General features: G+C 56.6%; 8 protein-coding genes across 8 annotated transcripts; 5 read left to right on the forward strand and 3 right to left on the reverse strand.

The window, feature by feature from the left end:
- The first annotated feature begins 179 nt into the window (after nucleotides 1-179).
- Nucleotides 180-1,815, forward strand: GGS23DRAFT_228955 (glycoside hydrolase family 18 protein). Its single transcript, XM_051512034.1, has one exon. The coding sequence runs from the start codon at nucleotides 509-511 to the stop codon at nucleotides 1,610-1,612; it is 1,104 nt and encodes a 367-aa protein (XP_051369272.1). The 5' UTR covers nucleotides 180-508; the 3' UTR covers nucleotides 1,613-1,815.
- A 444-nt stretch (nucleotides 1,816-2,259) lies between these two features.
- Nucleotides 2,260-2,839, forward strand: GGS23DRAFT_228973 (uncharacterized protein). The gene has a single exon (XM_051512035.1). The coding sequence runs from the start codon at nucleotides 2,416-2,418 to the stop codon at nucleotides 2,788-2,790; it is 375 nt and encodes a 124-aa protein (XP_051369273.1). The 5' UTR covers nucleotides 2,260-2,415; the 3' UTR covers nucleotides 2,791-2,839.
- A 975-nt stretch (nucleotides 2,840-3,814) lies between these two features.
- GGS23DRAFT_580633 (DHS-like NAD/FAD-binding domain-containing protein) lies at nucleotides 3,815-5,467 on the forward strand. Its single transcript, XM_051517136.1, has 2 exons — nucleotides 3,815-4,397; nucleotides 4,485-5,467. The coding sequence occupies exons 1-2, from the start codon at nucleotides 4,079-4,081 to the stop codon at nucleotides 5,051-5,053; spliced, it is 888 nt and encodes a 295-aa protein (XP_051369274.1). The 5' UTR covers nucleotides 3,815-4,078; the 3' UTR covers nucleotides 5,054-5,467.
- Nucleotides 5,468-5,692: 225 nt separating this feature from the next.
- On the reverse strand, nucleotides 5,693-7,437 carry GGS23DRAFT_580635 (uncharacterized protein). Its single transcript, XM_051517137.1, has one exon. The coding sequence runs from the start codon at nucleotides 6,818-6,820 to the stop codon at nucleotides 5,867-5,869; it is 954 nt and encodes a 317-aa protein (XP_051369275.1). The 5' UTR covers nucleotides 6,821-7,437; the 3' UTR covers nucleotides 5,693-5,866.
- Nucleotides 7,438-7,835: 398 nt separating this feature from the next.
- On the forward strand, nucleotides 7,836-10,685 carry GGS23DRAFT_599375 (uncharacterized protein; the record flags this gene model as incomplete). Its single annotated transcript, XM_051518926.1, has 3 exons — nucleotides 7,836-7,931; nucleotides 8,023-8,350; nucleotides 8,443-10,685. 3 exons carry the CDS (start codon nucleotides 7,836-7,838, stop codon nucleotides 10,683-10,685), a joined length of 2,667 nt encoding a protein of 888 aa, XP_051369276.1.
- Nucleotides 10,686-11,422: 737 nt separating this feature from the next.
- On the reverse strand, nucleotides 11,423-14,928 carry GGS23DRAFT_229109 (uncharacterized protein). The gene is made up of 2 exons (XM_051512036.1): nucleotides 13,914-14,928; nucleotides 11,423-13,790 (listed from the first exon to the last, which is right to left on the reverse strand). The coding sequence occupies exons 1-2, from the start codon at nucleotides 14,589-14,591 to the stop codon at nucleotides 11,589-11,591; spliced, it is 2,880 nt and encodes a 959-aa protein (XP_051369277.1). The 5' UTR covers nucleotides 14,592-14,928; the 3' UTR covers nucleotides 11,423-11,588.
- A 2,777-nt stretch (nucleotides 14,929-17,705) lies between these two features.
- GGS23DRAFT_599377 (uncharacterized protein) lies at nucleotides 17,706-20,548 on the reverse strand (the record flags this gene model as incomplete). The annotated part of the gene is made up of 2 exons (XM_051518927.1): nucleotides 17,706-20,300; nucleotides 20,369-20,548. 2 exons carry the CDS (start codon nucleotides 20,546-20,548, stop codon nucleotides 17,706-17,708), a joined length of 2,775 nt encoding a protein of 924 aa, XP_051369278.1.
- A 471-nt stretch (nucleotides 20,549-21,019) lies between these two features.
- GGS23DRAFT_580646 (uncharacterized protein) lies at nucleotides 21,020-25,389 on the forward strand. The gene has a single exon (XM_051517138.1). The coding sequence runs from the start codon at nucleotides 21,290-21,292 to the stop codon at nucleotides 24,896-24,898; it is 3,609 nt and encodes a 1,202-aa protein (XP_051369279.1). The 5' UTR covers nucleotides 21,020-21,289; the 3' UTR covers nucleotides 24,899-25,389.
- The last annotated feature ends 529 nt before the right edge of the window (nucleotides 25,390-25,918 follow it).

The raw sequence follows: 25,918 nt of genomic DNA on the forward strand, positions 1-25,918 counted from the left end.
CTTTGATCCAGAACGGGTTCGAAGGCGTTGCCCGAGAGCGCCGCGTAGCTGACGTGGCCACGGGCTAGCCAGAGGGGGATTGCCGCATTTGCTGCGTTTAAAGTCGCGGGCTCGGTCGTTCTAATCGGCTGGCATGCGGGGAGACATCCTTGAGGAAACGCCACCAGTTCCGTCGCTCGGGGTATCCTGACTTCCGGAGGTCGGGCCAGATGCGAACTCGTGCTCGAAGACAAGGACAACGCCGCCTGCGATCGAGCTTAACCCAGATTCGGAGGCGATGCCACTGTCACGATACCGGTGCTTAACTCGCGTACTTCTCCGAGGGCCCCGTATAGTCCCCAATAGTCAAAAATAGTCGCAATTAAGTAACACGCATTGCCTCTTTTTTTTTCCGTCCTCGCTTAACGCCTCGCTTACCTGTTTGAATCACCCACCGCTTAATAGCATTTAGTTATATTAGAGGGAAGAGAAGCACAGAGGGCGTGCGAGTGATGAGCAGGAGGAAATCATGTCTTCAACCCCGCGTTTTGTCAACGCCGTCTACTATCCCGGCTGGAGCGTCTACAAGGGGTTTTCCCCTTCCTCGATGCAGATAGATTGCGTCGACCAAGTCTTCTACGCCTTCACTCGACTCAACCCCGACGGGTCTCTCCGCTTCCTGGACGAGTTTGGGGATAGCCAAAAGCCGGTAGACGGGGAGCAGGGCTGCCTTCGCGCGCTCGCCAAGCTGAAGCGGGCGACGCCAGGTCTGAAGACGCTGGTATCCATAGGCGGCGGCGGCGGAAGTGCCGAATTCCCCCTCGTGGCTGCCGACCCCGCATGTCTCCAAACATTTGCGAGGTCTTGCAGGATGTTCGTCGATGAGTTCGAGTTCGACGGCGTCGACGTCGACTGGGAGCACCCGACTACGCCCCGCGACGGCGCAAATTTTCTGGCCTTGATTGCTAGTCTTCGAGAAGCATTGCCTTCACCGCAGTACCTCATCACGACCGCTCTCCCCACAGGGGAGTATTGCCTTAGGAACATTGACCTGTACGTCTTGGGACAGCTCCTTGACACGTTGAATCTAATGGGCTACGACTTCACCGGCCCCTGGACAGCCGTCTCCGGCCACCACGCCCAGCTATTCCCTCAGCTAGGCCCGCAAGAGAACATCCCTCCGGCTCTGTGCAACTCGTGCCACCGCGGAGTCACCTACCTTACATCGCACAACTTCCCGCCGGGGAAAATACTCCTCGGGGTTCCTGCCTACGCCAGGTCGTTCGGTGGCGCCTGCGGCATTAACGAGCAGTTCCAGTCCGCCGAGGAAATGGAGTATAAGGAGATCCCGCGCGAGTGGACCCAGGCGGCATCCGTCCACCGCGACATCGGGGCGGCGAGTTACGTCGACTACTCGCCCGACGGCAAGGGCTTCGTTAGCTTCGACGTCCCGGACACGGTGCGGCAGAAGGCCGACTACGTCAAGCAGATGGGCCTGGCCGGGCTGTTCTACTGGACCAGCGCCGGCGACCTCCAAGGCGCCGAGAGCCTCGTCCGGGCCGGGTACGAGACGCTCAACGCGCAGGGGGGCTCCGTCGGAACCACCGGAGCGAGTACGGCAAATCGAACGTAAAACTCTCGGTGACTCAAAACCCTGTCCCCTTCACCAACTCGAACGACGCAGAGTGCGGCAGCCGGAATAGCGGGGGCAGAGTACACGGCTGTATCTCTTTCCTCTTTTATGCTTACCATCATGGCAGAACAATCCCCTGTTCCTCGCCCCCCCCCCTCCCAGCGTCGAGGAGCAGCGGTACTACTGCCATGGCTTGCCTCCCCGACCCAGAGTGGTGGCACGGAGTAACGCTACTCCCTGGGTCTCTCAACGAGGCAACTTCCCCGTACCCAAACGCGGAGAGAAGGTCCTCGCGCTAACATGCCGACATGTTGTTTTCACCGAGTCAGAGCTTAATGAAGTGTATCAGCATGCGTCACGTAGCAGTTGAACCAGCCCTTATATGCCTACATATTGCACAGCGTAAATGTGGGCGTCTACGCTTTACGACAGCATGGCAATTCGAAAGTTCCCCTGCACAGTCATCCAGTTACTCCGGACTCGGCAGATAGCGATGAGACGTTTGGCGGAGAGGCTCGACGGGTTAGATGACCCAACTACGAGGGTTTTTGGGCATGTCGCGTTCGCACCGCCATTCAGCCTCGGGCCCACCGAGGATGGTGCTGATAAGCGATTGAGAGGCTGGGCCTTGAATTGAACTGCACCAGCACAAACACGCTACGCCTTTGGCGTCCTTGTCGAGCGAGATCACGATCGGGCCAGACGCTTCAGGAGCCCTCAGAAACAGCGGCGTACGGTGACGTTCCTTGGATCGGCCTCTGACCTTTGAGGGCAACACCGTGGGCGTCATTCCCGGGAATGAGATGGAGAATTCCAACTCGAATCCATATGACGATGAAGAGGGTATCTTGGTTGTCAAGCACGGTCACTTCTCCGGCTTTACCACTGGGATCTCTAACCAAGTTAAGTCCGTCGTTCGATGGCCCTACCGCGATCTTACCTTTGAGTCGGAAGAGTGGTGCGTCTTAGGCAGCGGCTTGACTTTCTCGCAAACCGCTTTCTCGAGCCGAGGCGATTCTGAGTCTTGCATGTTCGATCTTCAAGGTCGTATTGGTGGTATGCTAGTTGGTGGGTCACAAAGCCAAGGTGGAGGGTGCTACGACGTTACGTATGTTACCCCGATGGAGTGGCTTTTGGAAGACATTAGGAGACATGGTTATGACGTGGAGTTGTTGTGAAGGTGTTTGTGTTGCTGGTGGCAGTAATATTACGACAACAAGGGGCAAAAGAGAAAAAAAAAAGGGGTTCTCATCACCGGGTCGGGGGGTTTCGCAGTTTACGTGTTAATAGCGATAAATAATTTGTCGCGAAACGAGAAAATATGAAGTATTAAAAACTTGGGTAAAAACGGAGCGAGAGAAGAGTTGCGTCGCGGGAAACCAGACTTCGTACTTAATAGGGATTGGACGCTGATGTTTCGTGAACACCGACCCGTGAAGGGGTATGTGTATAGCTCCACCAGCCTGCCCCGCCCCGTACATCGCAAGTTTAGGTATCATGCCGCGGTGCCTTCAATGCTGTACCCATCCTGCTGTGGTAAGACGGGGATCCGTGTGCGTCCTCACCAAGACCTCCATCAGGGAGGAGGTTAGATACCTACCGTTCGAACAACAACAGGAGGGAGGATACGGCTTAAAACCACAGGCTGCGAGCTGCCCTCACAGGGAGGAGGGAGGATACAGCTTGAGCCGCGCAGAAGAGCGCCACGAAAAAAATGTAAGATGCTAAATAGGGAGCTAAATGCTGTAAACATCCTAGCTTAGCACGCTCCTAGTATCCTACGGGAGGTTCCTAGATACCTACCTAGATAGGCGGTCCCCATGGCCGTTGATAACCACTAGGTATTACTACTACGTGGTAAAAGGCAGAGGAGGTAGCGTATATAGGGTGCCAAGAAACAGGGGGGAAACAGGGGGGGTACGTGTGTGTGTGTGCTCGACCTTTTAAGACTCCTATACTGTACCTGGTGGTGGTGTAGTTAACTTAAGGTGGGTATAGCTAACTGGTAGTAGCTGTAGTGGCAGCGGTAGTAGGCCCGTTTTAAGGTAAGTTACAGGAGACCTAGGCTGGTTTACAGGGGACTTAGGTTGGTTTGCTACTTTAAAAATAAGGAGTCTTAGAAGGTCGAGGATATATACCTACCTACTTACCCCCCTGTTTCCCCCCTGTTTCTTAGCACACTACCTCTTCTGCCTTTTACCACGTACTTCAATGCTGTAGGTACCTGGTAGAGCTGATTGGCCCGTTGTAAATTTCAGGCAGACCTAGGCGAACTAGATGCCTTCCTTCGACTTGCGCGGACCAACCTGTACTTATAGATAGGTATGTGACCGGCTGAGTCCACTTTGACGGGCCTGTACCCACCTCCTGCCCATCCGTTTCTCTTGTAATAGTCATCATCTGTTGGCCGCTGCTTTCTCGTCTCCTGGGGACCAGGTCCTACCAGACACTGGGTATATACGAGAGATGGCTCCTCGCACATCCATTGCCGACTTCAGGAACTTCCTGAGTTCGAGCAATCGCATCGTGGCTCTATGCGGCGCCGGCCTGTCAGCCGCCTCCGGATTGCCCACTTTTCGGGGCGCCGGGGGCCTGTGGCGCACCCACTCGCCCACCTCGCTCGCGACGCCGGACGCCTTCGAGGACGATCCAGCTCTCGTCTGGCTCTTCTACGCCTGGCGGAAGCACATGGCCATCAAGGCAAGCCCAAACCGGGGCCACTACGCCCTCGCCGAGCTGGCGAAAAGGAGAGAGAATTTTCTCTGCTTGACTCAGAACGTGGATGGTAGGTGTCCGCCCCGCGGTAATATCCAACCAACGTAAAACGCTGCTTCTAAAACGATGCCCCTTCCCTCTCGTCCGTCTTCTCTAGGTCTATCGCCGCGGGCTGGACATCCAGACGCGCAGCTGCGGGCCCTTCACGGAAGTATACTTGACGTCAAATGCTTCAATGAATGCGGCTACGTCGATAAGAACAACTTGGATGACCCGGTGTGTCCGGCTCTGGCCCCCGCAGCAGAAGACTACCCGTCCAACGAGACGCTGCCTCTCCTCGATCCCAACGTTCCCCTACCGTCAATCAACGTCGAAGACCTCCCGCATTGCCCCAACTGCAAGACGGGCCTGCTCCGACCGGGAGTCGTCTGGTTCGGGGAATCGTTGGACTTCGCGATGCTCGACGAAGTGGATAGTTGGTTTCGCCAAGCTCCTATTGACGTCATTCTAGTCATCGGGACGGCGGCTGTCGTCAACCCTGCCGCGCGCTACGTAGACAAGGCCCGTCGCATGGGCGCGATGGTCGTGGTAGTAAACCCGGACCCGAGCTCGGGGGCGGGACTAAGCCGAGGCGATTTCTTCTTCCAAGGAGACGCGTCCGCGATACTCCCACAGCTGTTCGAGGATATCATAGGGAAGATGGACGAGGCCGGGAGAATCGTATGAAGCGATTCCCTAGATACGGTGTGGGACAAGTAAATTCGCTAGGCACCTCCCCCTTATATATTACTATCTACGTGCCACGATTACTGAATGTGGAGTTAAGGTGTGCCTAGGTACCTTTAGGTGCTAGGTAGTGGGTTCTGATACTAGGGCTCAGGCATATAGCTGTAGCCTTCTCCCCGTTACTCATACCTATCTCGTTAGCTAACAGGCAAAGAAGATGTTGGGACCGGGATGGGAGGAAGGACCCGGCTGTTGTATACCTTATGATGCTCTATAGAAAGCATATATAACACGCTAACCATGCTACACGGCTCTCGGTTCCAGCAAAATGATACCTACCTTATAGGGGACTGATGTAGAGTCCAGGGGAGTTCAGCACACCGTGGGAAGTAGGTATGATGAACTACGGCCGCTCCGTCGCAGCAATGAGCCGTACTTGGCGGGTTTAGAGGTTCAAAAGCTTCCCAAGTTCTGCGCACTATTGATCTGTAGGTACTAGTAGACATGAGTAGAGACGAACTAACTAATTGACCATAGCTGTTGATATAGCACTAAGAGTATTTTTGAGGATCACCGATGAGCGTCGTCAGATCAGACGGAAGGTGTAAAGTAATTAGCTTAAACTACCTACAACCAGCTGGCCTTCGGGGTCGGGTCAAGACACTGGCTACTGGACTAGCGTACCTTATCACATCAGAAGAGCACTAAAGCGGTAGGAAGACAACAGTCGGCAATATACTGTCCTATGAACCTCTAACATGAATCTTCCTGACCCTCCTATTTAGCTCTTAGTCCTCGAAATGGGCAGTGTAGTCAACGTTCAGAGCGCCGTCGTTGTCTGCCTCGAAAATTTTGATATCCGTGCCGTCTGTTAATATCGTACTCGTGGCCTCCGCTGTAGTAACGTTCCCCGCTCCCGTGGAGGAAGCTTGTGTCGTTCCGAGTCCTCGCCGTGTAAGCCTCGCCTCGAGTTCCCGCGCGTTGCTTTCCACGGTCAGCGTAATAGTCCACTAGCCCTCCGGCGTCCCTAGGCCTTTCCCGGTATTCTCTGACATCAGCTTTTCTGTGTCCGTGTAGCATGTCTTTGGTTTTCGCTTTGGCTTCGCTGGCCCACGACTCCTTCTCGCCGTATATGATCCCTTTCGGCCAGAACTTGTTTGCCACGAGCGAGGCGGCCCCAACTGCTCCGAGAAAGAGCAGGGACCTCTTCAGGACCTTTCTCGCGTCACCGGGCCGGTCCGGTGAGAGTGAAGATCGCCGTTCTGCGTGTGGGCGGGGGGAGGGACTTCTGGACCGGGAACGGGCCGGAGATGGGTCATGTGGAGAGGATGACGTAGAGCTGGACATGCTGTAATATGACGACGAAGAGGCATAAAGGAGGGGGCGGTGCGAGTTGACGTTGAGAAGCGTTGGCGGATGAAGAAGACAATGCGACAGAAGAGAGGAATGGCAATGGCTCGGGGTCGGGTCTCGAGAGAGAGATATAAAGCTGCGACGGCCGATGCCCGTCGGGAAAGCTCCCGGCTGTAGAACCACACCGTCTGAGTTGTGGAGGTATCTGACGCTTATAGTAGCTAAAGTGAGAGCCTTACCTACCCTACTAGCCCTGGGTGTTGAGGTATGGTACGTGTAGACACTGTCGGACATGGATAGCAGAGCATGCTGTATGACGGCCAAAACAAGCCTCACGAGCAGCATTGGCGATAGTCTGTTCCGGTAGCCTATCGCAGCACCCCGTCTGGGATATGTTGATTGGATCCGAAGCATCTCACAATGCCTCTTATCATAGCGAGTGGCATGATACGCAATGCTATGCGAGACATAAGTCGGCTAGGGGAGACACTATCCGACGAGGTGGGCGGTAGGCATGTCAGAACCGCGGAGGACATGATATCATTCCCTATTCCCTGGATGAGGGATGGGGGGGGGGGTGATGCCGTGGCCTAACTTCGTCCACACGCCGCCTAGGTATGTCGGTTTCTTTCCCACCTCTTTCCTTCTGTGCTTGGCGCGAGCGAGAGGATAAGCCGGAGGACGAAGAAAGCAGGAGGCTCAGGGGAAAGGAAATTAGCAGCGATGCATGCCTACAAGGTCGGGGCGCGGGTATTTTATTTTTTTTCCTTACCTCTACCTAGGTATCCTCTAAAGACGGTATACACCCATCCCATCCACGGCCTAAAGCACTCACTATTGCCTACGGGTATCCCTCTAAGTCTACCCTTCTTCACCTGCCTGCTGCACCTAGGTAATGCTTCGCGGTTCAGCCTGGAGACAAGTGTGTATGTCGGTGGTGACGTGAACGTGCAGGGAACAGAGACGGCGGCTGGCGCACTGCATAGAAGCGATATGCGATACGTGTTGGCGGACGATCAGATGGTACGAACACAAGATCGAGATACGCAACAGCACCTAAGATAGCAAGCATATTCCCCAACGTACATACTACCTATATGTAGGCAGAATTATGCACAATAAGATAGGTACATGTACCTACCTACACGTTAGTTACTCTCGACCCCACGTTTCCATTCAATACGGGGCTTGGCCGTTTGACGCGACACGTTTTGTACTATACCTACCTATGCTCGACGCGTCCCAGCCCAGCCCGAACGCACCCACGCCCACGGACTTCTATTTGCCTCTGGCGTTTCCCCGGCGCCCACGATTTCAGCGAGACGAGGACTCGATTTCCGAGTATAGATGTACTACATGTTATGCGTCTAACCTACCTACCTCCTGATCCTGGCTTTTCCCGCAATGTCTCGCTTCTTCTAACACGATTATGGAGTCGCCGCGGTCGATACAACGGCCCTTCGACCACTCGAAGCCTTTCGATGGTCTCGTGCTCTGCTGTACTAGCATCGACGTAGACCTGCGTGTAAGCGGCACCCCCGGTTCGCATCCTGTGTCATGACGATGGCTCGCGCATAACCACTAATCAGAACCGCTCCGGCTCGTCCATATACTAGACGGAAATTGCCCAGCGGACCACCGACCTGGGCGGCAGCCACAAGTACGATCTCACTTCCGACGTCACGCACCTGATCGTCGGAGAATACGACACCGCCAAGTACCGCCATGTCGCGAGGGAGCGGCCCGACATCAAACCCATGGCCGCCGGCTGGGTGAACGCCGTGCGCCAACAATGGCTCGAAGATAAGGAGTTCGACTTCGTCGCGTTGGAGGATACCTGGAGGTTGAAGCCCTTCGAGACCGGAGGTGGCGTTCCGGACAGCCCCGTCGAGGTGCGGAGGGAGAGGACCAGGCTGGTATGCTGCTTGACCGGCTTCAAGGACGGTACGTCACCCGGTCGTGCATCCCCCCGGCTGCCGGCTGTCCCTTGCGCAGGTTTGCTACCCGTCGGTCTACCATGCTAATGGAGGCCAAAGCCCACGTCCGTAACATGATCGAAGAGAAAGTGGTAGCGAACGGCGGCGAGTACGTCTGCGATCTGTCGAAACGCGTTACCCATCTCATCGTCTGCGAACCTCACGGGAAGAAGTACCTGGCCGCCCGAAAGTGGGGGATAAGAACCGTCTCTATCGAGTGGCTACACGACAGCGCCGAGCGGGGGATGATCCTCAACGAGGATTGCTACGACCCGACCTTACCCGAAGGGGAACGGGGAAAAGGGGCGTGGACACGAAGAGATCCCTCGAGCGCCTCGTTAGGCAAGCGACCTCGGGACGGGATGGCCCCCTTACCCGCCGAGGAGAGCAGGAGAAAGCTGAGGAAGACTGCGAGCATGAAACTCATGAGCCAGAAAGACAATGTGTGGAGCGACATTCTTGTTAAGCAGTCGGCGACCGACCTATCATCTCTAGCACCGGCCCCTGACGAGCCCCCTACGAGTATACCCAGCATCCCTACGGCCGACCCGCCTGTGTCTGTGGTCGACGGACCCCATCCCCCGGAGTCGGGATCGGGTAGCCGGCTCCAGCCTGTCGGCGGGGGCGTTTTCTCCTCGTGTCGCTTCTACGTCCACGGCTTCTCTCAGAATCGGAGGGAAGTTGTCAACCAACACATATCGTCTCACGGCGGGCACGTCTCGTCGTCTATCGAGGATGCCGCCTCTCCCGCTCGCGATGAGCCGCCGGGTCCACGCTACCTAGTCGTTCCGCAGTCATCCCAGCCCAGTTCCCACCCCAAGCTCCCGGAAGGAATGCACATCGTCACCGAGTTTTACATCGAGCGCTGCGTCCATAACAAGACCCTCTTCAACCCCACCGAGCATGTACTTGGGCAACCCTTTCCACAGTTCCCCATCGATGGATTCGGCAAATTAACGATATGCACGACTGGATTCAGGAATGAGCAACTGAACCAGGTGGAGAAAGCTCTTGTCCAGCTCGGCGCCAACTATTCGGAGCGTCTCAATCCCCAGTGCTCGTTGCTGCTATGCCCCTCTCTCAATCTTGTCCGAAAACAGAAACTCGACTTTGCCGTGGTATCCAGAATCCCGGTCGTCGATGTGGAATGGCTCTGGCAATGTATCGCAACAGGCTGTCTCGTGCCGCGGGACAAGTTCCTACTCGCGAGATCCCTTTACAAGGCAGCCGAAAGGCCCGACGCTCCCGCGGCCAAGGAGAATGACCAGGCGACAAGGCCCAGGTTAGAGCCTATGCGGAAGGAATTCCCTCGGTCGAATCCTCGTCCACCCGCGGCGAAATCCGGCATCGACATGACCGCATTTGAGGACGATACACTCACACCCCAGCAGGCCGACGGGCGCCAACGGGTGACCGAGGAGGAATCCTACTACGAGACCGCACCTACCCACCAACCAGAAGGCATGGACATCGACCCCGATCTAGTCTCGGCACCGCTCTCGGGCACGGGCTCGAGCGTAGCGAACAAGTCGCAATCGCAGCCAAAGGCCGCTCCCGTGCCGCGAAAAATAAAACGCTTCCCGACGGGAGGCGAGATCGGGGACTCGCAAAGCGACCAGGATTCCGGGACGCCTCTCGAGCCGGCAGGAAAGGACGACGACATCGCCGAGGACGCGGACGAGCGGCAGAAGCAACGGGAGGGGAAGAGCAGGGTGGCGGCGGCAGAACGCGAAGAGATGGCGAAGCGCCTGGACTCTCTGGTGGGCGTCGTCGGGACAGCGCCGGGCTCCTACGACGCGAGCAAGCCGGCGTCCGCGCCGGCGCCCCGGCAGCGGCGCAAGCGCGAGATCCTCGGCCGCGCCGCGAGCAACGTGTCCGCGGCGTCGAGCGCGAGCGCGGACTCGGCGCCGCCCGCGGCCGGCGGTCCGCGACTCGCGTCTGCGCGGAAGGGGTCGCCGGCGGCGGCTCGCCCGGACGCGGCGCCGAGCGCGGCGGCCGGCGCGTTCGGGCTCCTGGACAAGATGATGATGATGGAGGAGGCGGCCGGGGACGACGCGGCCGCGAACGGCGCGAGCAGCCCGCCCCGCGCCACGCAGCTCCAGTACGACAACCCCGAGGCCCGCAGGCACCGCGCCACGGTCCTGAGCCGCATGCTGGGCGGCGACGGGCGCGACGAGCTGGGTACTAACGGCGGCAGACCAGGCCAGAAGAAGGCCGGCAGGGCGGCGCCCAAGGAAGCCGGCGCCACGCTGGGCATGGTCGCGGCTGAGTCTGCGGGCAAGAGGGTGATGAGGCGGCGGTGAGCTAGGTATTGGTAGTCGAGAAGCTATGGTGGAAGAGGGCCAGAGGGGTAGTAGTTGGTGTCAGGATAGCGGGAGGGGGTTGGAAACCGGGGGTGGGCATGTAGTGCGTAGCTCGGAAAGACGCTTGCGGCCGGGGAGTAGGGTATAGCCGTAGCCATAGCCATAGGGGCTCGCACGACGGGGTTGTTGGGTTAGTGAGGATTCGGCATTGTGTCGTTGCGCTTGACGACGTCAGGTAGGCGGCCTTAGTCAGCTATAGGCATATATAGCCTGGCCCCAACGCGCGGAATCGAATAAGTTAGTTAACTACAACGCTTGCCGGTGATAGACGGCGCAGCACTGCGCAATACGGGGAATGCGAGCCGTACGTGTACAAGAAGAGAGCCATTTGGTTTGTTTTTTTGTTTAATAACATTCCAGTCTTCGTATCCGTCTCCAGGTAGGTAGGTAGGTAGGTAGGTCGATATCCAGACGCCTCGCCGACCGCGAAGAAAATCCAAGAAAAGAAAAAAAAAATTAGCATAACTCGTCGCTTCGTGTGCCTCGTCCGTCTCGTCGCCCATTACCACCATCCCCTATCCCCCTTCCTTTCCTCGTCCTTCTCAATCTTCCCCAGGAGTATTCATACGGCTGCCCAAACCAAATCAATTTTCCCGTCCCATCCCGTCCCCCCGCTAGTCCAGCAATGCATGCATGCGCGTACCTACCTGCGCGAACCCTTTACCTAAATTAATCCCCCAACTTGTTCCCTCGCGAAAGCCCGGGGGCACCCACCGCCAGCCTTCCTCCCGCTACCTAACCTAACTTAACCTAACCTACCCATCCCTTCCCCTCCTTCATCACGACACGTTCAAGCTTGGGTAAATACTCAGAATATCTGGGTATCCCTTCTCGGATCCCGCCCTAAATCGCCTCGCTCAGCACGCTCAGCAGGCTCGCCGCCGCGCTGCCCAGCCCCACCGCGCGGAACGCGTCCGAGTGCGATTTCCGCCGCGCCGCGCGGTCCTCCTTGTGTCGGCTGCTGCTGGTGCTCCCGCCGCCGCCGTGGCGGTCGTCGTAGTACTCGCGGTCGCGGTCGCGGTCGCGTCTCGGCCCCGCGCTGCTAGGGCTGTGGTACCGCTGGCCGCGGCCGTGGCCGTGGCTGCGGTGGTAGTGCCCGTGCGCGCGCTCCTCCTCCCCCTCGCTTCTGTCCCGGCCGCCGCCCCGGTCGTGCTCGTGGTAGTACGAGTCCTTCTCCCGACGTCCGTCACCGTCGCGGTCGCGGTCCCTGTCTCTGCCCGCGTGTCGGTCTGAGCGGTACCTCTTCTCCCGGTCCCGATCCCGATCCCGCTCGTGGTCCTTCTCTCGGTCCCTGCTCCGGTCTCTGTCGTCTCCCCTCTGCCTCTCGCGCTCTCGCTCGCTCCGGCGATACGAAGGTAGGCTTTTCGGCAGCGATTTGGGCCCGTTCAAGATCTGCGGCTCGAGGTCAAATCGCACGTGGGGATCGTCGTGCTTGTTCTTGAGGATGGGCTTCGGCTTCACGGTAGCGTTGGCGCTCCCACCTTCGTTCTTGGGCGGTGGGGCCGGCACGGCGAACGGATAGGCCTTGTTATTTCTGTCGGTAGTGTTGCCTTGGAAATCGTCACGACTTGTTTCGTCTCCGTCTCTACCACCCCCTTGTGTCTTGGACCGGCCGCTCGGGAGGTTATCCTTGTCGTCATTTCTAGCCCTTGAAGCCCCCGAGACCGGGGCAGGGGTAGAGCTTCGACGCCGTGGATAAGCCTGGGAGTCTCGAAAACCCGCGTGCGCGCTCGGACGGGGATACGACTGCGAGTAGGAGGAATCGTATGGACGTCGACCGGGATTGTTGTGGCCGTCTCCCCTGGGTGACGATGATGAGGCATCATCGCTGCTAGAGTCGTACAGCTCGCTCATGGAGCTAGCCGTACTACTCGCTCGTCGACGACGGCTAGAAGCGACGATGTATTCGGCGCCATCGTGGTTCTTCTCGTCTTCGTCTTCGTCCGAGTTTCCAGAGTCTCTAGAGTCTCTCCTCCCGTGCCGCTTCCGCTGCTGCTGGGCATCGATCACATCCCAATTCCGGTACTTGTCCGGATGATACTTCTCATCGACGCCCCTCCCCTTCCCAGTCCCCGAAACGACAGTGACAGCAGGTCGCTGCCTCGCACTCCGTACCTCTGTGGTTCGCTTGGCAAAGTCAGCTACGGTTTCGCGCGACAACTCGCCGAGTACGGCTACGAAATCAGGTCGCGCCTCGTATCGGACCCCAGCCCCGGCGAGGACTTCGGGAGATACCAGCCGCCGGGGAATGCGTGTCCACTTCGCATCGAGGGGAATCTCTCGTCCCTGGCTATCCGGCGCCAGCCACGCACTCCGCTGCGTTGTCGTAGGTGCTTGGTGCGATGGCTGGCTCAGAGCAGCAGGCATCGGGGGCGGCCCGGTGTATGGTACGAAGGGTGGATGCGGTGGTGGGGCATGGTGCGGCGGAGCTACGGGTTCGCTGGGGGTCTTTTTATCGGGGCGTGATGGGGTGGAGGAAGGGAATGCGGTTTGCAGGGCCGAAAGAGGGGTAGTTGGCGGCTGCGTAGATATTTGAGACGTGTTGTTGCTCTTGCTGAAACCGCTAGCAGCTGGGTCCGGCGGTGGCAGACGTGCGTTGCCCATATAGCGAGCAAGTCCGGGAGTTCTGTTGTCGAGCGCTATCAGGTCTTGCGTAGACATGAGACCCATGGATTCTCCAGGGGCTGCATTCTCGTCACCGCCGCCGGAGGAGTGTCGGTCGTAGGAGAGGTAAGTAGGGTGGTCAGGTATGGCTGCGGGCGGTGGAGGCGGCCGCGGCGGCGGATTGTGACCCTCTTCGTCTTGGAAACGGCCCATCCTGGCCGGCGGAAACAACTGCTCCTCGTCGATTCCGTACAACCTTCCCCTCCCCGGTTCGGTATCGGTCTGGGGGGGAGGAGGGAAATAGGTCGAGCTGGGGACGATCCGGCGTCCGTTGTTATCTAGCGGGTGGTAACCCTCCAACAGCCCTCGCACAGAGGGCGCGCTGCCGCCATGGATGCTGAGTTGCTCGTCCAGCTGGCGGATGTACGCTCTTATGACGTCCTGGTATGCACGTTAACGTCACGTTGCCGCGAAAAGGGGGGAGGGGGGTGACCCTCTCCCTCTGTGATTTGAGGGACGGAGGGTGTCCGAGAAATTGGACAAAAACGGCGGCTGTCTACTAACCTGATTCTTACGCAAGACGTCTCTGCTGAAACCGGCCTGTTCTAGTTCGTCTCGGAACCGTTCCCAGAGCTCGTCTTCGTTTCCGCCCAGACTCGAATCCTTCCTCCCCAGGTATATCCGCGACGCGATGGCGTCGACTTTGTCTTTGATCGAGTCGAGGCTCGTGCTGCTCGTGTCTACCATACGCCTCGTTTTTGACGGGTTATACAGCTGGATCGTGTCAAGGAACATGTCGATGCTGAGCTTCTGGTGTACGACTTTGGTGCGTATGATCTCCATCCTGTCGAGGTCGCGGCTGTCGAGCATCGTCCAGCCCCTTTCTCCGTCCATCTTCGCCTCGAGGCTACCGTCTCTTCCCCGGGCGTGCTTCGTCCCCAAGATGGTGTCCAGCTGCTTGAGAAGGAAGTCGGAGTCCTCCAAGATTGGCCTCAGCTGCCGCGTATAGACGCCGGTAGTATCGGTGCTCAGGGGCGAGTCCGGGTCCTCGACCTCGAATTTCAGATGCTTCAACACGGTGTGTAGGTTGCGTACCGCCGTCGCGACCTCTCCTAGGTTGGCGCCCGCATCCCCCACCCGTTTGCACAACCTGCGCGCAAACGCATCGACCTCTTCGATATCCGCTGGCGAGATGCGTCTAAAGGGGACTTCCGTGTTGGTACTTGGGGATGGAGCCGTCATCGCGACGCTGCGTATATACGTGCGTGTGTGCGTGAGGGAGACGAGGAGGTATGAGAAGCTCGATGTCTCCTGTTTTCAGGTGGGTAGGCGTTTCTCGGCCTCCGGTGACTAGGTAGGTGTAAAACCTTCAGGTACCGTTCCAGGAGGGAGCAGTTGGGTGGTAGGTATGTAGGTAATATAGCTGGGTACGGCAGCGGGACGGCGAATATGTGCAGCGTTGCCCGATAATGGACCGCTGGCGAGAAGCGTGCCTAGTTGGGTAAGATGTGTCGACAGTGGTGTGGTTACTAGACTCGAGCGAGGATAGTGGTATGCTATAGGCACCACCTATGAAGAAGAATCTTGGCTGTAGGTCCGCAACAAGTCCGGCCCCATAGGACGGCGGCAGGGATCTGCTGGTGGCTAGCTCAGGTTTGCGAGGCGCCCCGTTCGTGCGCGACGGTATTACGAGGAGAGGGACGACGGGTAGCTCAGATCGTCTGAAGAGGAGAGAGCGCTAGATGCCTGATTATCCTCGCTCTATGTATGCAGTGCGAGGGCAGGTGGCGTCTCGTCCAGCAAAAGGGGAACGGGGGTGCTTCGAATCAAGAGGAAGCGTCGAGAGATGACACCAAGGGACAACATCTATCACCGGATGATTGGGTTCTGTTCCAGGCTCTAAATTACATAGCTAGTTAACTCCTGGGCACCGTGGACCTCACCACATGCGTGACGTCGGACAGACAGAAGAGCGTCGCGTCTGTCCACTGAGCAGAGAGGGGATCGTGAGGGCTGGTAGCAGGCAGGCAAATCAGGTCAGCGAAGGAGTCACTCGACAAAATCAATATAAACCCCCCCCTCCGGAAAAAAAAAAGAACACAGGCCAAGCAGCAGGAAAGGCAGGCTGTGTTCGAGTTGTCTGGTCGAGTTGTCTGGTTGTCCAATTGTCTCGTCCCAAGGGGCGACGAAGATGGGGATGAGGAAATGCTGAAAACGCTGGGTGCGTATGGTTCTTGTGACGTAGACATTGCCGTCATAGGGAATCCCTGATGCCGGGGATCTTCAAAGCTTGGTCCGATGGTGGCAGGGCTGTCCAATCGCCGCCGTCGCCGCCTTCGCTGGGGGTTTGAGTGCCACGGCGGTACCTAACATCCACTGTAGGAGGTACCTATAGTACCTCGGGTATCTCTTGCGTGTTAGGCGATGTCTGAGGTCCTTGAAAATCCAAGTCTTAGGGACTGCGCCACCCGAATTCCAGGGAACGAGTCAACCTGGGAAAACTGGCTATCTATCGGTGGCCGCCCGGGGGGGGGGGACTGCAAGTACCCCATCTCGGGCGGTACCTAGGTGCCTACCTAGGTATCTGGTGCCCCGTCTGCTCGAACAATTTCGGGCACACCCGCCCGAGATAGGTACCTATCTGCCTCTTGCCTCCCGGTGTTGACGAGGCCCGTGATACGACAAACATGGGTATCCGCAACAGGGTAACATAGGTAGTATGTTACTGTGTTCATAGCTGCCTTGCGTATGTACGCCGTCGTGTTTTCTCTCGCTTCATCTTCCATCTTCGACGCCGAGGTACGTACGTCTACGTACCTACCTATAGCAGGGCTGTCATACTCCCATTCCACAGGAGGTTGTCGACTTGTCGATGCGACGTCGATGCCCGAGCCTCGTCGATGCCGCGAACCAATCAGACCTTGTACCCTCTACGTCGAGGACCGAGGGCCAGCAGACGGGTGACACTGCGTGCACATCCACGGGAAACCGACACCTCCTAGCCTAGCTGCGCCGTCCGCGGTAGTGGTGAATGGGGTAAACATAAACGAGCGACGCGAGGCAAGCGACGCGAGGCAAGCGGCGCCCTACCGCGGGTGAGATCGACAGGACCGCCTTGCTGTCGGGGTCGTGTGCGGAGAATGCCCAAGACGGCCTTCCGCTAGGTAGGTATATCAATCGTGTGAGAGGTTTCGCCCGCGAGGCATCCATCGTAGCCGTTGGAGGTGGAAATGCCTGCCAGATCATCCGTAGCTTCACATACCAACCTACCTAATAGACCGCCTCGCCGTTCCTTGCGTCGCCGCCACCTAGGCGGTATCAAAATACTCCGCCCGTTGGCGTCACTGCCTCGTTCTAGAAGCACGAGCAAGCGTCTTCCTTCTCGGTGTGGAATCGGCTGACCGAGGCTAAGTGGAGAGGATGCTGCCAAGTGTCTGCTTTTAGCCTCCTCCATCCGATATCAGCCTAACTGATACCCGCTCGCCTCTGCTTGAGTTAAACGGGTGCCCATTAAGTACCTAAGGTACGGGGTATGCGCCTAGATACCTCCCTAGGTAAGCGAAGCTGGGAGCCTCGACTTGCGACTTGCACTATCTGCTAGCTTCCAGACTCGCCAGCCAACAGGGACGAACACCTGACCGCCGATATAAGGATGGCTTCATCCGTATCGTATCCGCGTAAGCGTTGGCACATGACGAACGCCATCCCGGCCAACCTCGGGTGGATACAGCGAAGGCTGTGGGGGAGAAGAGCGCCTTGGCAAGATGTCAGCCGCACAATCCTCCAACGAAGCACCTACTATACAGCTCCGGACAAGGACTTTTTACGTGGACGATAGCCCGCCAGCGTCGGTCTGCACCCGCGGACGGGTGGACACATTATATGAGTACTAGGAGGAGGTGAGACGTGGCCGAGCAAACAATTTGGCGAACTCGTTCCCCTCCCACGCCGTGGCCTAGTTGCCTCCCTGAACACGAGACACTTATATCCGAAGACTGCCAGGCCGAAGTCGGTACGGTCGGCGTGGATTTCAGATACTAGGTACCTAACCTAGGTCGCTAAGCGGGCCGGGGCACCTTCAAGAGCTAAGTACGTTCAAGACAGGACTCGACGAGATGGGGACCACGCAAGGCGGCGCGCGGTGTCGAATAGAATTTCCTACAACATAGTTGCGCATAGAACCCAATGCGCAACAGCTTCCCTCGTGGTTTAAATCCGACGGCAAAGAATCGGGGCGTCGAGGCCCTGCACGATAGCAATTGCAGCCATGTAAATACAAGACTCGACTCCGGGCCGGCGTGATTAGGGGTCATGCTCGTCATCACCCGCATCCCGTCGCGACCCTCCAAGTGCATATCATATCGTGATCCTTTCTAATGAATAATAACACCCGTCCTGCTGGTTCCCGCGGTAGGCTATTTCTCTCAGCGACATATTCACGATCTCGCCGTCTACCGCCACCTTCCGAGTTGGCATTCTGTTTCCGGTCTTGAGCCCGGCGGGCAGCGCTTGGGACCCCGACTCCTTTTCGTGTAACAGCGTGGTAGGCTTCGCCTTACCTGTTGTGCTTTCAGGTCTCGCCTTAGACGCTTCCTTAGAGTACTTAATTATGTCCCCCATCATGTTAGAGAGGTAGCTCGCTGCTTCCAAGCCCTCCAAGGCCGCGCTGACTTCAAGCTTGAGCGATGCGATCAGGTTTCCGAAGTCATCCCCTACTAAGGCGGCGTCGTTGAGCCAACTGTCCGGCCCGATCGAGTCGATGCAACGTCCTAGAAGGTCTGCGATAAGCTTGACGATACTATTGGGCGGCGCGTGCAGAGTGGTGTCCGTGGCCGAGTCCAGGTAGCTGGAGGTCCATGACCCTCTGACCAACTCGTCCGAGAGGAGGTTGACGAGAGACAGGATCTCCTCGAGCTTGAACGTTGCCCGTAGCGCCTTGACTGCAGAGGCGCTAGGACAGCTACTAAGTTTTGTTAATACTATGCTGATGGTAACGCTATGGACATCCGCATCTTGGCTTACGGGCCAAGCTGGCTTCCCAATAGCACCATGCCCCGTGAGGATTTCGCGAGACTCTGCCATGGTCCACTCTCCATTCACGATGGCCTTTTCCGTAGTGGGCTCCTCGATCAATAGTTTCGGGGGCGCTCGAGCTGGCTCTTTAACCTGCTCGAACCTCCTCATAATCGTCCGCAAAACAACGAGTAACTCCACTACTCCGACGTTAGTGGCAGAGACGTAGTCGACGATGAGTTTCAGTGAAGGGTCGGCTTCAACCAGTCCGTGTATAATTTGGTCGGCCAGTACCGAATCCGATGTTTCGATATCTCCAAGTTGGCCTCGGAGTGCAGATTTGATGTTCGACAGGGTGAGATGGCCTGCGCCTACGAGATATTTGACGATGCTGCTTTGTGGAAGCTGGCAGATGAGCCGTGGAATATACGAGTCCTCCGGTAAGGCGTCATTCCACCGGAAAGCCCGGCGGATGGCATATAAGATCCATCTTCTATCCGCAGGAGGATAGCCCGCTCTCGTTTTGGGCCATATCCAAATAGGGGAGGCCTTATGCTGAGCGGACCCCTCGCCGTTTGCGCCGTGGAGTGCTTGAGCGTTGTCCTGGATTTGAATGCCGAACTGTTTGGCCAACAGCGTCTCCAGGCCAGAAATGTCGTTGGCGGATAGGAGGGAATCAGCCGCGGCCTCATCTGCTATCCACGATTCCCAGTAGTTGCCTCTGATGGAGCCCGGAAGGTAATTAGTGAATATCGATGTCTTTATAGTTGCGTTCGGTACGCGGGCCGAAGATCTTTTGGTGGGCTGCACACCGCGCCCGATTGAATCGATGAGAAGACCCTCTGCGCGCCTTTTTTTAATCCTCAGGATCGGGGCCTCTAGCTGGATCGCAACCAGGCTGGAGTCGACAACTGCGACCGCAAGTTCCAACCGAGGGAAGTAAGCCGCAAGCAAGCAAGCTACCGCCGGGCGTGAACTGGGGATAGATACGTCCTGGTCGTCGAGGTCGACAGGTATGGAATTCTGTATGGAACGGTATACCGGGTTATAAATCCCGAGGCGGTTGCTGGTAGAGTAAAGGAGCGATGTCTTGCTAAGACGTAGGAAAGATGTGACCCCGGTCAATTCCACCGAGGACGTAAGTTTGGGTAAGCCGGAAGTCAAGTCATACACACTGAACGTCTGGTCGCGCAACTGTATTAAACTTCCAGATTGAAGATCGAGGTGGTAGGAGACGGTGCTAGAGTCGTCATCCTGCTCGGCGGACGACGGCGACGGAATAGGCATAACGTAGAGCTGAACGACGCCTCTCGAGCTCTCGTGGGACGGTAGCGGCATGGCCACGATATGAACGTGTCTGGTTTGCTGCCTACCGGAACCGGACGCCGAGATAAGTATTAGGACCTCAGCATCCACGTCCCTTCCCCGCGCAAAGTCGGGCTGGAGATTTGTGGTATTATCATAGCCCTTGAAGACAGCCTGAGCGACCTCTGACAGCGGTGCAGAGCAGCAGAAATCGATCCTCAGGTTGGCTTTCGAAGTTTCAGGAAGGTCCTGTTGCAGTACCGCAGATGTCGATTTCCATCTTTCCTGCAAAGTTTCGGCATCCATGCAAACTGCCGTCCCGTCTGCTCTCACAACGAGGACGCCTTCGCCTGAGGCGTGCGAACCAGCGAGTGTGGTGATAGGGGTTACATACACGGCCGGCTGGCCTGGGTCCAGAGAGACCGACTGCGAGGTGGAATGCGTACTGCCAGATGCATCCATGCGGTCCTTGAACAGAGTGATCTTGTGATTATGCGATTCCCTTGTCGCCGCGTATGTGTACCGGGAAACCTCTTGTGTTCCCTCCGCCTTGTGCCGGATCGAGCTCGCCGGGCACGAGAAGGAAGATTGAGGAGGAAGCGGATACGAGGTGATAAGTCTGAATGACGAGACCTAAAGAGAGAGGGGGGGTGAGCGGCCGCTTCTAGCTTGCGTGAGCTCAAGGTCTAACGCATTCTCACATTGTAAATATTCACAGCTTCCCCATCGATCCCTACTGCCAGCTCGTAGCGCTTCCTCTTCCTCGATCCCGGCGTGGACCCGTATACCTTGCTGACGACATAGCGGCCGGTTGCTGGATCAAGAGGTCGCGGTAATGCGTCTAGAACGTATGGCTTCTGGATCCTGAAGCTCGAGGCCATGATTGCTGGGATATCTGGCGACAAATGTTCCAGGACACGAGGCCGTCAATGTATAGCTATTGGACGGCATTACTAGAGGGGACAGGTTCAAGAAGAGAAGGAATTAAAAAAAAAAAAAGTTCTCCAATGCTCGAGGCGCGGATCTGGATCTGGTAGGTGGGGCTGTATGCGTGGAGACCCACCCTGAAGACAGGTACTTACGTTAGGTTGCGTTAGGTCCCTTTCCACAGGATACAGGTGTGGAGGTACCTTTCTTATGTACCTGAGGCAAGCCCTATGACCTTATGAGTACGCAAATCGTCATTTAGAAGTAGGTACATTAGGTACCTAGTACAATAGGGGCCTAGGTATTCTACCAAGTGGCTGCCAGCTGTTCACTAAGGTCTTTAGTGGGTGGTACCTGTTTAAAATCCATTGAGGAAGGGTGATGCAGTACATAGGTACCTATGTATGCAGTCGCGTCTTTTTACGCGACAAAGGTAAGCGCGACTCAGAACAGGCACCTCCCTCTTATCCACCCGCTCAGGCATCGGCGCCAGTTGCAAGTCGCCAGTGTCAACGAGTTGTATGCTTCAACCCCTTCTCTAACCTCTTCTTCTCTCTGCCACCCCTCCCTACCCCTTCTGCGACCATAATTTCTACTTGCCAAACCGCTCCCTCAATGGAAATATCCTAGTTATCAAATTCATCTCCTACCGCTCCTTCTGTACCTCTTCCCACGCTCTCCGCTGGACCCCGATCATGGGTGACAATGAGGGCGTCGCTATTATCAAGAGTCAAAAGATCCATCCGTTCTTTGCAGTGGCCAAGAACGTCGTGAAGGAGTCCCCATCCAGCCAGGTGACCCCCCTAACGCCCGACTCGTCACGCAATCCTCACCCCAACAACACATTTAGGGCCGCAGAGAATCGTGGCAATGTGATTGTAGCGCTTGGAAACGGCCAAAGGAAGCGCCGTAGGACAGAGTCTTTAACCAACACAAGACACCTCGCAAAGCGAGACAGAGACTGCGGGCAGGGACCTATCATGTTAGATGGAGCAAGCATTAGAGACGGAATTGGCCAGGAGGCCGGCAACGATCCCCTCCCTACCAGCGAGTTGCTTGACGCCAGCAGTCGTATTAGGCCTGTTTCCCAAGCTGCCTCGGAGGCAAATTTTACTGATGCGAAAGGGGACACAGTTGACACTAGCAAAGCATCGACACTCCCTAAACCACAGAAGCTATTGCGACTGAATCCGAAGACTGGCACGATCGGCTCTCCACCAAAGCCTAAACCAACTTATATTTCGCCAAACCTACCCATTAAGAAGAAACGGGGTCGAAAACCAAAGAAGAAACTACTTTCCATTCGATATGGGCAAGAGGATGACGCAGCTCGGCATCGTATCGGCCAACAGATCAATAGTATTCTTGCCAAGACTCCGGCGACTGGCACACTTGGGGGAACACCACCGTCAAGTAGAGAAGCAGACGATTCGTCTGTAGATGAAGCCGTTACAAACGAGGAACTGTCGCTGGAAGAGGCGACACCGGAGAAGGATCCGATGCCCTGCAAAGCCACTCATCCGTTCTTCCAAGGAAAAGGGAAATCCGGCGTTGCCGTGGAAGTTAAGCAGAAGACTCCGGCAAGGCCACCCACCAAGAGACAGACCATCTTCACCTCGACCCCGTGCTCCTCCGGCCAATTTCCACCAAAAGCCCCCAAGTTCAACATCCCAGCAATCGGCGCAGGCGCAGGCGCTCTAAGGGTCCCTGGTGCACAGTATCCAGCCTGGCCGTGGGAAGGGGCCGTCCATATCCGCGATTACCAGCCGCATCCTCTCAACTCAGAGCCAGATTCTACGTCGAAAATTTTGCCCAGAGAGCGAAAGGCAAAGGGCCATCAGGTTGAAGTTTTAGACTCTGAGTCTGTTCTGCAAAAGACACGCTCATTGTTAAACGTCAGAAACTTAACTGAGGAACTCAAGGTTCATGATACCGGCGCTTTTCAACCACCTCATCCATTATTGCGGATTCCAAGCAGACATTTCGAAGGCGGAAAGAAGCTACAAGCCCGTATTGCCAGCGAATTAAAAACCCTCAGCTGTAACAAGGACTCTAAGCAGACGCATCCTGCCATCAAGCAGGCATATGCATCTCTGCGACAAAACCTGTCAGCCTTTGACAGGTCAACATGTGAGACAAGCGCGTGGACTCAGAAGTATTCCCCATCCTCCGCAAGCCACGTACTTCAGAGCGGTCCCGAAGCTGAGTTGCTTCGTGACTGGCTCCGGACTCTCAAAGTACTATCCATAAATACCGGCACGGCCAGCTCTAGAACAACATCGAAGGGTGCTGCTGCGGCAAAGCCGAGACGCAAGCGCAAGAAGCTTCACGGGTTTGTTGTTTCTAGCGACGAGGAGATGGACGAACTGGACGAGATATCTGAAATCGATGAGGATTGGCCGCCGAGTAGAGGCCGAGGTACCACGATGAGAACGGTCATACGGTCTGGTGACGCAAGTGCTCGAACATCCCAGGACGGTGACCGCTTAACCAACGCTGTGATTCTGAGTGGGCCACATGGTTGCGGCAAGACCGCTGCTGTATATGCCATCGCTAGAGAGCTCGATTTTGAGGTCTTTGAGATCAATGCAGGTTCTCGGAGAAGTGGCAAGGATATTCTCGAAAGAGTTGGCGACATGACACGAAACCATCTCGTTCAACACCGCCGCCAGGAGGTTGCTCTTCGAGACGAGGATGCTTCCGCAGACGAGTTGAGCCAAGATATAAAGTCAGGCAGGCAAGGCATGATGACAGCATTTTTCAAGCCGAAGCAGGTTGCGGCTCAAACCCTTGTTAAGAAGTCGGCCCGCCCGTCCCCAGCAGAATCGGACAATATCAAGGAGGCGAGAAAGTCGGCCGAGGCCCCGAAACAGTCTCTGATCCTTCTCGAGGAAGTCGACGTCCTCTACGAGGAGGACAAGCAATTCTGGGCCACTGTCATCTCTATGATCTCTCAATCGAAGCGCCCTTTTGTGATGACGTGCAACGACGAGACCTTGGTCCCAATAGAGAACCTCAGTTTGCATGGAATTTTCAGGCTCTCGTGCCCGCCAGCGGATATGGCGGTTGATTTATTGCTTCTCATCGCGGCAAACGAGGGACACGCCCTCCGAAGGCGTGCGGTCGAGACGTTGTACGATTCACGTTGCCACGATTTACGTGCTTCGATAACCGAGCTCAACTACTGGTGTCAAATCGGCATTGGCGACATACAAGGCGGCTTTAATTGGTTCTATCCCAGGTGGCCGAAAGGGACCGACGTCGACGAGGACGGTGACAAGATCCGTGTTGTCAGTCAGGACGCATACCAAACCGGCATGGGCTGGCTTAGTAGAGACGCAGCTACGGGCAGTTCATTTTCTCGCTCTACCCGAGAGGAATTGCACCAACAAATTCACCACAATTGGGCCCTCGACACGTACGAGTCTCGTGTGCACGACGATCGTTTCGCCTCCTGGGCCGCGGCAAGAAGCCGGCAAATCTCATCCGCCAAAGAGCGGCTCGACCTTCTAGAATCCATCGATGCGTTTTCTAGTCTCCTAAGCGACGTAGATCTCGGCTCAACCAGCATCTCAACGACGCCCAATCTAGAGGCGATGGACGCCTCATTTCCCAGCCTACCGACGAAGGCAAAAGACGATTTCATCATCGGCCGACCGCTTCTCGAAGTATCGCCCTCCATCCACTATGATACAAGTCGGCACGATATATCAACCACCTTAAAAGATCTCGCCAGAGTACGGCTAGGAGACAGTTGGTCTACTTACGATGGCTTCGGCGAAATTTTCGGGGCTTTGGACGAGGAGGAAGCGACCGCTCAGATAGCAGACCACCTTCGCAAGTCGCTGGATGCAGCTCCAGCCATCACGAGACTAGACTATAGCCTCGCATTTGACCCCATCGCCGCCTCGGAAAAGTCTATGGCCCCGGGCTATCTAGACCCGTCCGTGTTCGACCGAACCATGAGTATGATTACCCTCGACATAGCTCCGTACGTCCGCAGCATCGTAGCCTACGATCAGAAACTTCACCAGGAGAGGATCCAACGCAGCAGTCTACTCAGCGAGGGCGGGAGGCCGGGCAAGAAGCGAATGCGCACGACGAGAAGCGCCTACTCGGCCCTCCAGGGCGGATCCCGAGCCTATGCGAGGAGGGAGAGGTATTTCTCGGCGGACGTGAATCCGCACCTGGTGATGCAAACCGGGGGCCAGGGCTGGGATGCGCTTGTAGCTTTACACATGGGGGAGCAGAATACCGCAAGCAGCAGCACGAAGGATTCTTGCGAAGATGGCAGCTCTGACTGAATATGAGCTTGGACTAGATATATTATTGGCTTAGCTTTTGCCGACGTATATAGATGCATTTACGCGGTTGCTTTAGAAAGGCGATATCGGATGTTAGAGATGTGGTTGGGCATGGCCGGAGACACGCCACAGGGGATCAACGCATGGCATCGCATATAGCGAGTGAGTAGAAAAGACCCTCGGCGGCTTTGAAGCAACGAGGCATCGAGTGGCCTGCCGATTCTACGGCATCTATAGCATAGACTACGCGGAGGCTAGTAAACTATTACATTCTGTCGTTCTTCCCAAATGATCAGTCCGCAGCCAGAGACAGTATATAGTCTTCATTAGGGCAATATAGTTAGGTCACACTCCTCCCAAAAGCGATCCTGTCGCGTAAAACGTAGCGGTATGTAGGTAGGTATATAAGGGCTGGTTCAATTGCTACGTGACATAACCCCCCAGTTGTTGGACACCTAAGGTAGGTAATAACTGCTTACTCGCGGAACTGAACCCTGGTGGTGCAACCCCTCCTCTCGTTGGCGCGCCGCCTTACTGCTAGTTCTCGTCCAGCTCTGGAGAGGCCGCGCCGGGAAACACGGCCTGGCTCGCAGCAGCGGCTCTGCCGAGCCATCTCAGCGTTGGTGCGGGGGGAGCTCCGTCACCCACTGCCGATCGTCGAGCAGTCTGGAAAGAGGAAGCGCCCACGGCTCGCGTGGATCGGATAGGGGTGGGAGCGACCGCGGTCACAACGGCAGGGGAATCGTCTTCGCTCCCGGGGGCAGCAGCCATGGATAGCTCCCGGCGTGTGCGTGGATGGGCCAGCCAGCTCTCGACGTCCACTACTGGTCTCACGAAGAGCCACTGACTCGGGGACAGCTGGAGCACTAGACACAGGAGTAACCACGGGCTCCTGGTCCGATATACCTAATGATAGGAGCTTGGCTGATGCCCGGGGCAGTTGGGACGACCTCCTCGACATCGCTCTCGGAGTCGACCTCCATCGAGCTGTAAGTGTCCTCAATCCCCTCAGGGTCGTAA

This window comes from Durotheca rogersii, assembly GCF_024521655.1.
Source record: "Durotheca rogersii strain YMJ 92031201 chromosome Unknown GGS23scaffold_23, whole genome shotgun sequence".
NCBI lineage: Eukaryota > Fungi > Ascomycota > Sordariomycetes > Xylariales > Xylariaceae > Durotheca > Durotheca rogersii.

Bases quoted from the DNA above. Each gene is read 5' to 3' on its own strand.
- GGS23DRAFT_228955 (XM_051512034.1), top strand. From the start codon at position 509: ATGTCTTCAACCCCGCGTTTTGTCAACGCCGTCTACTATCCCGGCTGG.
- GGS23DRAFT_228973 (XM_051512035.1), top strand. From the start codon at position 2,416: ATGGAGAATTCCAACTCGAATCCATATGACGATGAAGAGGGTATCTTG.
- GGS23DRAFT_580633 (XM_051517136.1), top strand. From the start codon at position 4,079: ATGGCTCCTCGCACATCCATTGCCGACTTCAGGAACTTCCTGAGTTCG. The intron at 4,398-4,484 runs GTAGGTGTCCGC...CGTCTTCTCTAG, and splicing joins CTTGACTCAGAACGTGGATG to GTCTATCGCCGCGGGCTGGA.
- GGS23DRAFT_580635 (XM_051517137.1), bottom strand. From the start codon at position 6,820: ATGCTTCGGATCCAATCAACATATCCCAGACGGGGTGCTGCGATAGGC.
- GGS23DRAFT_229109 (XM_051512036.1), bottom strand. From the start codon at position 14,591: ATGACGGCTCCATCCCCAAGTACCAACACGGAAGTCCCCTTTAGACGC. The intron at 13,791-13,913 runs GTTAGTAGACAG...CGTGCATACCAG, and splicing joins ACGTCTTGCGTAAGAATCAG to GACGTCATAAGAGCGTACAT.
- GGS23DRAFT_580646 (XM_051517138.1), top strand. From the start codon at position 21,290: ATGGGTGACAATGAGGGCGTCGCTATTATCAAGAGTCAAAAGATCCAT.